The sequence below is a fragment of the Pavona decussata genome, unplaced genomic scaffold (genome assembly GCF_977016875.1).
Source record: "Pavona decussata unplaced genomic scaffold, jaPavDecu1.1 SCAFFOLD_130, whole genome shotgun sequence".
NCBI lineage: Eukaryota > Metazoa > Cnidaria > Anthozoa > Scleractinia > Agariciidae > Pavona > Pavona decussata.
Genome location: NW_028145544.1, coordinates 145,770 through 160,459, shown reverse-complemented (window position 1 = coordinate 160,459; position 14,690 = coordinate 145,770). Strand labels below are relative to the sequence as shown.

General features: G+C 38.4%; 2 protein-coding genes across 2 annotated transcripts; both read left to right on the top strand.

Annotated features, from left to right (window-relative positions):
- Window positions 1–29: 29 nt before the first annotated feature.
- LOC146468443 (cyclic GMP-AMP phosphodiesterase SMPDL3A-like) lies at window positions 30–10,077 on the top strand. Its single transcript, XM_085124400.1, has 7 exons — window positions 30–184; window positions 2,955–3,433; window positions 4,036–4,353; window positions 6,851–7,022; window positions 7,447–7,541; window positions 8,340–8,564; window positions 8,989–10,077. The coding sequence occupies exons 2-7, from the start codon at window positions 2,989–2,991 to the stop codon at window positions 9,258–9,260; spliced, it is 1,527 nt and encodes a 508-aa protein (XP_084980526.1). The 5' UTR covers window positions 30–184; window positions 2,955–2,988; the 3' UTR covers window positions 9,261–10,077.
- A 1,623-nt stretch (window positions 10,078–11,700) lies between these two features.
- Window positions 11,701–14,653, top strand: LOC146468442 (retinol dehydrogenase 12-like). Its single transcript, XM_085124401.1, has one exon. The coding sequence runs from the start codon at window positions 12,328–12,330 to the stop codon at window positions 13,270–13,272; it is 945 nt and encodes a 314-aa protein (XP_084980527.1). The 5' UTR covers window positions 11,701–12,327; the 3' UTR covers window positions 13,273–14,653.
- The last annotated feature ends 37 nt before the right edge of the window (window positions 14,654–14,690 follow it).

The following is a 14,690-nucleotide window of genomic DNA, read 5'->3' as shown; positions in this document are numbered from 1 at the left end:
CCCAGCTGGGGAGGGGCAAGGGGCTATCTGCAGTCCCACGATCATTCTCGGAGTTCCGTCACGTTCATTACTTGCAAGTACTTGACAGTGCATTCAATTTAATTTGCGCTGCAATTCTCAGGTGAATCTACGGCGGTCAAATTTGACTCCATCTCTGTGCCCTGTACACCCACTTGAGCACAAGGTAAGAGGCTAACTTCTAGGCATCTGATCACTTGTTCGGTAGTTACAGAGGCCACAGAGGATACGTCCAAATCTGTCTACTATGGGACATTCCATTTTTAGGCTCACCTCTCCTAAGGATGACAAGTTTGTGGGATTTTTTGTTCAAAGGAGCAGCCAAAATGTGAACCCTTCGGATTTATTTTTCAAAGACATGACAAATAACATGAACAACTCTGATCTATGCGTTTTCCCGACGATATCAATCAGTGAAAATCAATCATTGATTGCAATCAATATAATCAATAATAATCAATAATAATTAATTGATTGATATTGATTGGTTCAACCAAGCAATAGAAATCGAAACTCACTCACCGACACGTCTTAATTTTATTGATTTTTATAGATAATCAATAATTGGTTATGCAACGGTATCTGAGTAAAACCTGACCTTTGATTGATCTAACGACGTATGCACGCCACGCGTCGTATATACAAATCTGTGTGTTGAGATGGGCTTTTCATAAAATAATCAGTGAAATGGACATGAAAAAACGTTCTCTCTTTTTATGATGATTTCAACAATGATACAATGGCGGACGCCTGTGCGCAGACTGTTGCATAATTTAGGATCTTTTAATACTGAGGAAGAAAATATAGGAAAAGGGAATAAAGTGTTGTTGTTTTGAGACCATCACTCGTTGTAAATAATTAATAAATAATAATATGATGCTAAAATTAAAGTGCCTATGAAGCGAAAATTGTTTTTGTGTAGTTATAAAATTTGCACTTTAACATATACGATTCCGAAGTTTTAGAGTACTGGGGTACAAACGCTCAAAGTTGAGCTATTTTGCTTTCAAAAATGGTCAGAGGACTGGGTCAAGTTTTATGCTGAATTCCAAGTTGTGACGTCACGGTGGTGCCAAAAGTTTGTTTACTTTCATTCCGTTCTTGCAGCCGAAAAGGATTGTAGAAATCTGTGAACGATTGATTCTGGCAACTCTCTTTATTACGGAAGCCAGCAACGCAATATCACCCTCCCTGTTGCTTATCTTTCTTCTCTTCCGCCATGACGAATTGCATTTCTTGGCACCAACGTGACGTCAGCGGTTATTGTCACCTGGCGTTTTGGCCACGCGATTCGAATACCATTTTTGAAGGCAAAATAGCCCAACTTTGAGCGCTCACAAAATCAACAAATTTTTACCCCAGCAATCCCAAACTTTGAAATCCCGTGTTTGAAAGGGTAAATTGTATAATTACTTAAAGACAATTTTCGCTTCATAGTCAGTTTAAAGGATACGTTTAGTTATGATATATATTTGAACAAATAAATTTATTAAAATCATTTGTCAAATATTCATGTAATGCGTTTTATTGAAAAGGAAACTGAGATTTGAATAATCAATGATAATCAATACTAAGATAAGATAAGATAATACTTTATTGAACACTCCCCAGAGGGGCTTTTCAGTTTTTTACTAATCAATGCAAATCGATCATAATCAATGAAAATCAAAACTCACTCAACTTTTGGGCTTCGATTTCTATTGATTTCCAATACCAATCAATTGATTATTATTGATTATATTGATTTTCATCGATTATTGATTTTCATTGATTGATATCGCCGGGCGTTTTATACAGCCCCAACAGTGCAAACTTTTAAAAGGTTTCATGCAATGAGCCTATTTAAAGTCAGTGTAGTTTGGTCTACCTTGTGCGTCAATGAGCTGATGTTAAAATGTGTATTAATAAGCAAGTGCAGTGAACATAAATAAATAAATAAATAAATAAATAAATAAATAAATAAATAAATGAGTAAACGAAGATAACAACAAGTACCTGGAAAGCTTGCATTTTATGTTCACTGTGTTACTGCACCAGTACCACAGCAATGCATCCGTCAGTTCGAACAGTACCGATGCAGCCCCTCCCCCTCCCCCTGCAGGCATAACTGAATGATGGAAATCCCAGAAAATACGTTTTGTTTTTACTGTACCATAGGGCATTTCACAAGCTTATTTATCCACATTGTATGACATTTACCAGTTTGTTTCCAAAAACCCCAAATTCTTGAGTGTCAGCCCAGAAAGGGAAGGGAAGGGGGGGGGGGGGGGGGGAGGGAGAGGGTTTTGGATGGGCAATGCTGGAAAGGGCTGGTGCATTTGTTTCCCATTAAAACTTTCATTTTAGAATTCATTAACAAAGACTTGTAAGTTAGAACCACTGCATGTCAAGCCTTAACTTTTACATTAAAACATTAGCAAAGTTATGAATATGACATGTTATGCAATTTGCTCAGTTCTTCACGAGTGTCCTTATTCATGAAAGTGATTATTTTGAATGCAGGGCGGGGTTGTTCAAAAGCTGATTAATGCTAATCCCCCATTAAAAATTTTAGCCAAGGTTTTCTTCTCAGTTTCATTTTCAAAGCTAACTTTAAGCTAATACATTGGGTAAAGAAAAGTCTCTAAGTCAAAATTGGGGGGGGGGGGGGGGAAAGGGGGCTTTGAACAACTGGGCCCAGGAGTTTTGTTGGGTTGAGAGTTGGCCTCTAGAAGTGCAGTGCGGCTTTTATATGATAAATGAAAGCTGATGTTTTATGGATTTTATTGATTCAAACTCAGCAGTGAAATGCAGGGTAAGGGTTGGGATAGTATTCTCGTAAGTTAATTCTGAAATACACCTTTAAAGAAAGAACTAATCAACTACTATAATTTTACAAATATATGCTGTATTTTATTATAATTATTTGTGTTGAATGCTCAATTGTTTTTCTCTAGTAATCCTGTACACAGTGCTGAAGCAAGCATTGCCATGGAGCCTAGCTATGTCAATATTCAAGAAGATTTTCAGAACGACTTGGCTGAATACAAGAGATGGAAGAAGAAAACTCTACAAGCACGGTGGTTGATTGGATTACTTGTAGTCATATGCTGTATATTGATTGTGCTCCTGATAGTAACTTATGAAAAAGGGCATCATGATAAAAATTCAACGAACTGCATTGAGAAAGAAAAGGCAACCAGCAGCAGTATTATCAAGTTCCTTCACTTGTCTGATATCCATTATGATCCATTTTATAACAAGGCTATCTCAAACAGTTTCTTTTGCCGAGAGCAGATAGCTAATAGCACAGCAAAGTATCTTGCTCCCTATGGAAGAATAGGTTGTGACTCTCCAATGCTTCTGTTAGACAACTCTTTGGAGGGTATGAAAAATATTACTCTTGTGGAGGATGTTAACTTTATTTTGCTAACAGGTAGGTGTACATATTGTTGAAGGTGGCACTGAAGTCAGAAATGATTTTGTTTTAAACTTGACAAAAAATTAATTGAAAACAACAACAATGACTTGCATTATAGATTTTAAAGCTCTTTCTCACTGGAAGGCATGTTGTGAAGAGTGCCATATTTGGGAGATATGGCTAATTTGACAGGTCTACAGTTAGGACCATTTGAGGCGGGTTGTTAACTTTTGGTGGGTTTGTGGTTACAAAGTTCTTAGATGGGTGGGAAAGTGTTAGTGGGGTATTGTGATGAAGGCAGTCCATGAGTGAGGGAATTGGAAAGAAGCAGCAGCATAAAACTGTTGTTTCCAGTTTATCCTTGGATAGTAAAATCTTGTGATATCTTCTCCTATTTCATGTGTTATGGGCCTATGCAGTAACTCACTTATGCTGTTTTCTTTTTTTGTGTTCACAGTATTGTCCCTGGTAAATTGTTTTATTCAGACAGTATGATAATATCATTACTCCTTACTCCCTATAACCTCAATTATTTTTGAGGGGGAAGTAAGAGGGATGGTGGGGGGAAAGGGGGATGATAAGTAAGGCAAGGTAAAGGTACCCTCTTGTTTCTACAGGGGATCTATCAGGCCATGCTATGTGGACAAGCTATGCTGGCCCTCAGAGGGTATTGGACAACATTGCTGAAGTCAGTAGCCAGATGCATTCCCGATTTCAGAACATCCCCATATTTCCAATGATTGGCAATAATGACCTGCCAGGACACTACATTTTACCTAACTCAAGTAATGACTGGTACCAGAAGCTCTTGTCTCTCTGGGGTCCACTGATTCTGTGCTCTGACTGTCCTGGTTATGTTAAGAACCCAACAACCCAGCAGGCTGTTTTGCAGGAGAGTTTTTTGGAAGGTGGATATTACAATGCTAGCATTGCAGGTAAATAATTAATGAGTAGCAGTGCAAAGAAGGCCTGACAGACTAATAAATTAATGCTTAAGGCTGAGAGCATAACCATCTTATATGTTGAATTTGCGGTCGATTTTATGTTTTGCTGAGAAGTGTCTGAATTACAGTCGAACCTCCCTTTGCGACCACCTCTCGTAAGCGACCACCTCTCATAAGCGACCACTTTTCCAAAATACCAAAAGGTTTCAAGTCAAATCACTATAGATGGAACCTCTCGTAGGCGACCACCTCTCGTAAGCGACCACCTCCCGTAAGCGACCACTCTTAGAGATGATTGTTTAAAATTTTCTATTGTTTTTAACCTCCCGTAGGCAACCACTTGACACAGCACAATCTGCTGTTTCTCTCACGGGCGGAAATTGACATTTTATCAATTAGAGTAGGTTTTTTAATGTGACTATGAAGTTTCTTTTATATATATATGTATTTTTCTCACATTTGTAATTGGTATTTTTATAGAGTTGTAAAGCATTGAGACTTAGTGTAATGCTTAATTATATATTATTATTATTATTAACATATTGACCCCCATCATTACAGCGGATGCTGTATTACTAAAAATCCCACAGCCGGAGCTACCGGAAGTGTCTCCCGACATTGAAACAAATGATAACATATACATGCACTATGGTACACTGAAATAAACTTTAATCAGGTTGAATCCCTTATAGGAAAAAAGCTCTCTTATCTGGTAAATAGCATGCATGTACATGCACGACCGGTGATGACTCTCTCAACCTTGTATTATTCAACAGAAAAATTGTGGCGATAAAGAACGTCAACTGGATTATGTAACAAACAAACAAACGCCAAAGTTGTTGATGTGTTACGCTTGAAATGTAACATTGCAAAAATGCCGTTTATTGTTTGGTCCTAAATCAGGCAGTCTAAAGAAAAGCTTTTACTTAGGGTTTGGATAAGCGATGGCAAAAGCCGTTAGGTGTCTGCAATTACCATCATGTAAATTACCTGGAAATTAGACCCCCCCCCCCATCCTTTGTGGTCTGACCTCTGGTAAGCGACCACCTCCCGTAAGCAGGCTTTTAGCCAGGCGGCCGTCCAGCCGTCCAAAGGACGGCCACTTCTCAGAAATGGGAGATTTTCGACGGCCTGTTTTGGGCCGCCATTTACGAACTGTGCTTAGTGTAACAAAACATTTGTCTATAAATTAATAAAACTTACATTCCTTTTTGCTCTCATAGTTTTTTTAGTGTTTCTGTCGTATTTTTCTTCTATATTAACACTTTTTTTAGCGAGTTTCCTTTCTGTTTTGATCAAATGAATCAAAGTTGAGCTAAGCGATTTCGCATGCAAAGCCGCTGTTCAGTGATATTGGCTTACCAAGTCGTCCCCAGGCTACTTTGCCGGCTGCTATAAATAAATACCCGCGTTGGTGATTATTTATGAGGATATGAGTCTTGTCTACGCCGGGATTCCAATTGAAGACGTCGAGTACAAGGCAGCTAGAGTAATTTTCGACCGTCAACCGCGAAGAACATAAAATCCAAATAACGCACAATTTAGGCCCATAAGCAGTTCGACAGTTTAGGCCTTATATTGGTTTATTAAACTGACTCACAGTTGTAACTGAGTAGATTTGTTTTCTTCGAAAAGGTCTTAGGCTTTGCACTACCAATTGTCTGAATGTAAATAATGACTACACAACACATAAATTAAAGTTCTTTACTGAAAGTAATAAACGATGTTGCATTTCTGAGATTAGGAGACTGGCACTTGTAGACCCGAATGCAGTTCGACCAACAAAGCCACGCATATCTGTTCTTTCGAGTAAATCATGGCTTGACAACTTCAAATTTCAATCACTCTTCATAACAACTGGAGTTCCTGTCCCAAATATAATTCAATGTTAAACAAGGTAAGTTGAGGAAAGGATAGCTTAGTAAAATTATCAAGGAAAAACAGCGGCTTAATAGGTAAATTGAAAGACGTCTACAGCTGTTAGAATCGTGGAAATCACGCCTAAGAGGCTTCAATTTTTCAAAATTTTCTGGGGGAGCATGTCCCCAGACCCCCCTAGCAGCATGGCGCCTGCGGCGCCATGCTATGTGGGCCTTCGGCCCACATAACATTTGGACTCCTATTTTCAAAATCCTGGCTAAAAGCCTGGCGACCACATATCCTTGACATTATGGGTGGTCGCTTACGGGAGGTTCGACTGTATTGCATGTGGTATTCAATTTAGTCAGAGAACATTGCTCTTTTTTCCCTGGCTGGTTTACGATTAGTTTTTGAGAAAACAAGGCTAAAGTATTGAGTCAGTGAAAGCTGAACTTAACCAACAAACCAGTCATTCTTACAGTCAACCATCCCTCAAAATAATGTATACCCTCCCCCCACCTTGCCACTCCTCCTATCGGTCTGTTTTGTTTTGTTTTTTCACTCCAAAGTTTCTGTTGTTCTGTTGCTTTCTTTGCTTTTCTCTTAACTCTACCTTATAATATTCCAGGTGGTAAAATAGTCCTGTTGGTTTTGAACAGTCTATACTGGTCTGTAGCAGTTGAAAGGAGTGTAGAAACTGATCAAAAGGCTTCCAAGCAGTTAGTTTGGTTAGAAAACCAATTGAGACTTGCCAGAATCCGAGGCCAAAAGGCAATCCTGGCCAGTCACATCCCCGCAGGGTGAGTAGCTTGTGCTTTTCACCTGAGTGCAATTATCAATAATTGAAAATGTTTGGCTTGAGCTGGTCATGTAAATTCTTATAAATTAACTGATTAATTAATTAATTAATTTATTTATTTATTTAATAAGCTACTTAGTTATTCAGACATGTACTACATGTGCCCCCCTCCCAATGTGGGAAATTTTTAATGCTCATCACTTTTTTGAATGTAAGTCAAGGTTTTTCTCTTTCTTCTTTCAATATGTTTTTTTATTGATAATAATTATCACTTGACAATTCAGAATCATAGGTGCAACAGAATCTATGAAATGCTACTGTGAACACCACAGGGTTTACAGCTGGGCACTGATCTTGAGGAAATGTTGGAATAGGCCAGGGTGTTAAATTATTGTTCTTAAAACACTTTTCATTTGTATCTTTAGAGTGGATTCATATGATAGCAAGCCTTTTTGGTTCAGAAACTACACAGATATCTTTGTGACACTTGTGGCAAAAAACTATAGTGACTTGGTAATTGGTAAGTTAGCTCTTTTTTTATGTTACTCTTCTTGGATTTTGAGGCCTGTGTGAACATGTTAAGCAGGCAAAAGCTGTGTTCTGTGTTCCAAAACCTTATTGTAGGAAATTAACGTTTGTGTTGAAATTAACACGACTAAGATTTACACGAATTGAAGAAAAAATTTAACAAGGAAAAGGGTGTAGAATTTGAAATTGAGGGAAATTAAGGCGATTAACACAAGGTGCCAAATTTACCAGAGAAGTTATTTCAGTGAAGCCGAAAAGATCCCCACTAATTCAAGGTAGCTTTGAAATACCAATGGCCATTGCTGTCGAGTAGAGCGATTCATTAATTCTGGAAATTTTAATAAAGAAAACAGAAGAGGTCACATTTTCAGTGCATGGAGAAAGATTATAGACTCATAATCTATCTTGGCCAAAATTCAAGAGGAAGGTGTTGAGATTTCCTCCTCTGGGAGGGACCATGGAACCATAAATATTGTAAACAGTTTACCCAGCGTTATTTGTGTATGCAGAAAAAGGAAAGCTATTGTTTTACAGGTGTCAAGAATGTCTGGATTGGATCCAGAATTTGGGATTAAAATTATGGAAATTAAGTTTGTGGAAATGAACGCTACTTAAATTAACGCTAATTTCTACAAGTCGCATAAATTTAATGGAGCGTTTAATAAGGTAATGACTTTTTACGACAAAAATGCAAGCCATAAATGTTTCTGCAGCAATGTTTTCTTTTGATTCGTCTTTAAACTTACCAGATTGCAAGCAGCAAATGAAGATTTCATTTCTTGGTTTTCAGGTCAATTTTTTGCTCACACACATAAAGATGATTTTCGTCTCCAAACAATTCCATTGGATAGCAGTGTTGGTCAGCAGGACTTGGGAAAGTCATTTGTGCTCATAGCACCTGCTATTTCGCCAGTTTACCACAACAATCCTGCATTCAGGCTACTGTCCCTTGACACAGAAAAACTGTTGATCATGGATTACACTCAGTACTACATGGATATTGTCATGGCTACAGGTAAAATAATATATTGTAATTAGTGCTGTTACTAAACTGCACCTTAAATATAATAGACCAGTAATATTGCACAAAATAAATTTACGGTGCAGTATTTGAATCATGCATCAAACCGTAGCTAAATCTAATGACAAACTTTATGGACTGGTCAGAATTAAATACATTGACTTAACAAAAAATAAAAATTAATTAGCAGCTAACAAAACAAACTACTGTATATCTTTGTGGAAGGGACACAGACACAGTACATTTAGTGCCGTGTTACGTTTAGGGCACATCAACAAAGACTAAAATAGGAGAAACTTTGTGCCGACTAGCTGGTTAAAATTTATTTAGACCTTGGTTTTTAATGCCGGATCAAAGTTTCACATTGTACCATTAGTTATCAGCCTTATTGTGATTTAAATTATAATCTAATTTTCAGAATTCTCCAATCCTGTATGGCAACTTGACTACACTTTCAGCGAGAAGTACCCATCAAGCAACTCTTTAATCAATGCAGAAAGAATCTATGAACTTAACCAGCAGCTGCTTAACCAGACAAGCAACAGATTCTGGAAAGGCTATGTCTTCTCACGAGAGACCAACTATCAGCCAATGGCATATAGCAGGTTTACACTTTACTGTGCCATGAGATTTGTCCGTTTCCAGAACTTCCAAAAATGTGTTGAGAAGTATAATGTTCCAGGTGGTTAACTATAGAAGCATTTTATGTTCTCAAATGCATGATTATTTTGCTGAAAATCCATTATTAACAAGTAGGCTTTTGTTAGCAAACGTTGTTCTAATCGTGTACAGCATTATTGTTTCCTTTTTTACAACAAAAACATTTGTTATTATTTTTTAAAATCTTTTAAATGAATTTTTATCCTAATCACTGGGGGCATACCAGACATGGTCTCACCTGTCCCTCACCCCTCCCTCCAACACAATTTTGATGATCAAAGTACGAATCAAGAAAAGTGAATTCATAGGTAGCGTGGGATTACGTTAAATGTTAGTGCTGTGGAGGGAAAAACTTTAAAAAAAGGGAGCAAAGTGATCCTAAACAAAGGATTCCATTAGCAATCATTCTCAATGCACAGTTTAATGCATTCTGGCTACAAAGAGATGACTGTTTGACTCAGTCATTGAAGGCAACGTAGACGAACTCTTAGGCCACCGGACTTGTTATTTCTGGGTACAAGCCCCGCTGTGACCCGCTAACTGAAGTTGTTTCTCGGTAGTCACGAGTTCAACTTGCTTGTAAATAGCCAGAATAGCCAGGTCCTGGTTGCTCAAAATCCGATTAACGCTAAGCCACGATTAAAACTTAATCAAGATTTTCATCTCGCTTGATAAAAATATTGAATATTTGAACATTGAAATATTGAACATTATTTTGAATTATTAATTACTATTATTATTGTTATTATTATTATTATTATTATTATTATAGGAAATAACTTTATTATTTTCAAGAATAAAATCTACTAGATACAGTTTGAATTCTATTAAAACCTGAGTGATTTTACAGTTTGCTGTCATAAAATTGTAAAATATGAACATCTCATATACAAAAGCTAATTTATATGGGTTTGGTTCAGAAGATAAAAGAACAATTTCCACTGATGTAATAAAAATATATATACCCTCATAATAAAAATATTATTATTATTATTATTATTATTATTATTATTATTTTTAATAATTAAAAAACTTTATTAAAATATTCCACACAAATTGCTATTTACAAGTTAAAAGTATATAAAAAAGCTATTAAAAAACCTATTCACAATTCATTTCGATTAAAAAGAAAGATAATATTTTCAATGTTTTTGAAAAGAAAACGAAAAAAAAAAAAACAAATGTCATGAAGTTTTTAAAAAAAATTAAATTCGGCATTTTAAAATCAGTTCCACTTGATAAAAAGAAAAGAAAAAAAATTAACAAAATAAGCATCTCTCAAATGGCCCCTTCTGCAGTTTCAATGTCAATGTCCGCGTTCTTGATGTCACGTTGAATTCTTCTTAATGTCCTGGAACCTCTAAGACAGACGAGTGCAGATCTTAACAGTGCGAATGAAATTCGGCATCTGATCCATGACATGGTTTTGGCATATTGCTCCCCTTTCTTGATAGCAATCAGCTCCGCTAATCGACTATGGTATCTCAAAGATTCATTGCCCATTCCGCCGGTTGTAGTGAAGACCAAAGGTGTAAATGTTCCATGCTCAATGTCGAGAACTCTCCTTGAGTACAGGCGCTTTTTCTCATTCTCATGCGTACGATAGATCTGTTGCGGCTCCAGGTCCTTATACGATTCAGCATTGGGGTGGCAAACCCTTACATCAAAGAATGCCGATCGTCGTTGCTCCCAGAATCCACGTGCATGGATATCCAATCTCGCATCTTGTGCTTTGTTGGATCCTCTACTTAACTGTTGTTATTATTATTACTATTATTATTATTATTATTATTATTATTATTATTATTATTATTATTATTATTATCTAGAATTATCATTTAGGACTGAATTATTTTCTATTATCATCAATGTAATATACGAATTATTTCAGATAATTCTTTCCTGTGCAGAAATTACTTACGGAGGAATTTTGTAAAGTAGTTTCAATATAAAATACTCCACGCTTCGTGTCTTATATATTTCTTGCAGGATCGTAGTCGTTTAGGACATAGGACGTCTCGTTATAAAAGTTTCGTTCATGTTTAAAATAAAGTCTCGTAGACACAAATGCATAATAAAAATAAATAAACTACTAATGGAGGTTCTCTTTTGTCATAACAAATACTTAAGTTTGTTTCGCGAGTGAAATCAGAAAATAACTTGTGACTGCTTAACAAAAACTGGTTTTTAAAATGTCGCTTTCGGGCTAAACTATCGAATAGAGCTCGGCGGCTCACCAGTCAAATAGTTGCAGACTGCACCCGGGGGAGGGCGGGTGGGTATGGCCAACAAGTAGGCTCTCTGAGCCACTTGAATTTATAATAGTGGAAAACTATTAATAGTTGATGAACTTGTGAGGTCCTACGTCTTAATTCGTCCATCTGCGACTCGCGGGGGGGAGGGTATTTTATTTTATTTATTTATTTAGCTTTGTCCAATATGGACAGGGATACCGCAACAGCTAAGGCCAATTACTGCGGACCCGGGATATACTTGGGTAGGGAGGTGCGGCCCGGGCGTTCAAACCCTGACCCTGTCTAAGACACAATTCTCTGATTTCCCTATCCCGTTTAAGACAGAATTCAAAATTTTCAGACCCTATCTAAGGCATTTAACCCAAAATCATACCCTGTTTAAGACTAGAATGAAATAAGAATACACTAGTTTCTTACCGTATTTTAATAAACCGCTGGATTTCACAATACCCTTTAATTTACATAACAATTAGTAACAATAGCGTCCATTGGCGGTCCTTTGCAGATTACTTAAACTTCATTGAAATATGCTTCGTTCTTCAAAAGACCAGTAAGCTTATCCTAAGCTCATCCTAATTTAAAAGCCATTGGGTCATGTAGCGATACCCTGTTTAAGACAGAAAGTGATGAAATAGATACCCCGTTCAAGACAAAACGCCCTGAAAACCATACCCTATCGGGCCGCACGTCCCCGTTAAGATCACATAAGGGAGTACCACCCGGGCTGCGACTCCTTTCACCTTCAAAGAACTTCGCAGCTTGCCTGGAACTATGGGAATGTTTGCGTGCACTCGCGCAAACACACCTGCCGTGCGTGACTTAGCATTGCTTCTGCAAACAAGATGGCTTTCCCAGTTGCAGTCGGTGCTGCGGCGATCGCAGTCCTTTACGCTGGTAAAAGATACTTCCAAGGGCCAAGATGTCAGAGCAACACAAACTTGAAGGGAAAAACAGCTGTCATCACCGGTGCAAATACTGGCATCGGCAAAGAAACCGCAGTGGATTTAGCTGCGCGCGGAGCGAGGGTGATTATAGGATGCAGGAACCTCGAAAAGGGAAAGGAAGCGATAAAGGAAATTCAAGAACGCAGTGGAAACCAAAACGTCTTCCTTGAGAAGCTAGACCTGGCCTCTTTGGAGTCAGTCCGCACCTTTACAGACAAAATCCTGAACAGTGAGTCACGCCTTGACATCCTGATCAACAACGCTGGAGTGATGGCCTGTCCGTATCAGAAGACCGAAGATGGATTTGAAATGCAGTTTGGTGTGAATCATCTCGGCCATTTTCTTCTAACCTTGCTACTCCTTGACCGGTTGAAACGTTCACAGCCGAGTCGCATCATTAACGTGTCTTCGTCAGCACACAGAATGGGAGATGGAAAGATAAAGTTTGATGACATCAATCATGAGAAAAGTTACAGCAGCTGGGGGGCCTATCATGACAGCAAGCTTGCAAATGTGCTCTTCACTCGGGAGCTGAGTAAACGCCTGGAAGGAACCCATGTGACCGTAAATGCACTGCACCCAGGGGCTGTCACTACAGAATTGCAGCGCCACTCCATATTGTCCAGTCCTCTTCTCTATCCTGTTCGTTGGTATATGTTCAAGACTTCAGAGCAAGGTGCCCAGACCACCATTTATTGCGCCGTCTCTGAGGACATGGAAGGTGTCAGTGGCAAATATCTGAGAGATTGCCATATCGTTGAGCCATCCAAAGCTGCTCAAGATGATGTCATGGCAAAGAAGTTGTGGGAGGTTAGCTTGAAGCTGGTTGGGTTAGAAAAGTGAAACTGTTCATGCTGTGCTAAAACCAAGAAAACTGTCAGACTTTAATAAAGAGCCAATCCCCCACTCTGATTGGTTTTGTTAACTCATTGTTTAATTTCTCGTTGATCTCATACACTGTGAACTCAAAACAAGCTGGAAAACTCTCTCGAATACCCGTCGTCTGACTCGTTCATCTCATCGTTCCTAGACTACGCAAAAATGCCCGGTTATGCCTTATGGTGACATAGACACGCATGATTGGCTGTTTTAGCGTCTCAAGACATGTCGTCTCCTGTTTGCTTTCACTATAACACTAATCATCGCGTATTATATTCTACAATATTCGACATTGGGAACAATTATCGCTGTCTGTTCCAAAGCTGTTCATCACATCCCCTTCCGGCATTTTGCGAACTGTCGGTCCCAAAGGAGTGGGCAAATTGTACCCACTTAAGGCGGAGAACACCCCAAAAACTGGCGGATATTTTTTTCATTTTTTTTTTCCGAAAAACTAACGAACAAAAAGCCCTCTGTGGATATACAATGAGCTGACCCCACTTTAGGGCATCAGTAAATGAAAATGCACGATGTCAGAGGGGAGAGTGGTGGACAGGTCTGGATTTGAAATGTAGTTCGGCCATTTTCTTCTAACCTTACTACTCCTTTACTGGTTAAAGCGTTCACAGTCGAGTCGCATCATTAACGTGTCTTCATCAGGTCACAGGATGGGAGATGGCAAGATAAATATTGAAGATATTCACTATGAGAAAAGTTACAACGCCCTTGATGCTTATTTCAACAGCAATCTTGCAAACGTCCTCTATATGAAGTAGCCGGAATGCCAGGGATAGTCAATGCAAAAGTGCAGCGCCATCACACTCTTGCCAAAATTATCGCTCCTGTAATCAGTTGGTGTATGTATAAGACCCTTGAACAGGGCACCCAAACCTCTATTCACTGCGCAGTCTCAGAGGATATGGAAGGTGTTCGCGACAAATATTTCATTGAAAGATTGTGTCGTTGTACAACCTTCCGGCAAGGGTGCACGGGATGATAAGCCAGCAAATAAGCTATGGGAGGTTAGCTTGAAGCTGGCTGGATTGGAAAAGTGAAATTGTTTGTCATGTTTAAAACGTTTCTAACCATTGCTAGAAAACAACAATAATAGCCGGTCTAACCGCCAATGTAAGTCTTTCTGGAAAAAGAAACAAGATCTGTACATGTGATTGCATAAACCGGCATCGACTTCAATGGCTTCCTCCGGTTACATAGTATTTGCATAGAACTGAGAAACACTAGACATTCTGCCGTTAAGTGTCCTTTTTTAAAAGTTGCACGAAAGGCAGACTGAATGAGGAAGGACGTTTGTAGTAATTGAATAAACATTTGATTGATCAACAGACTTGGTAGTAAAGTGCTTGGAGTGTTGCCGTTTCGAG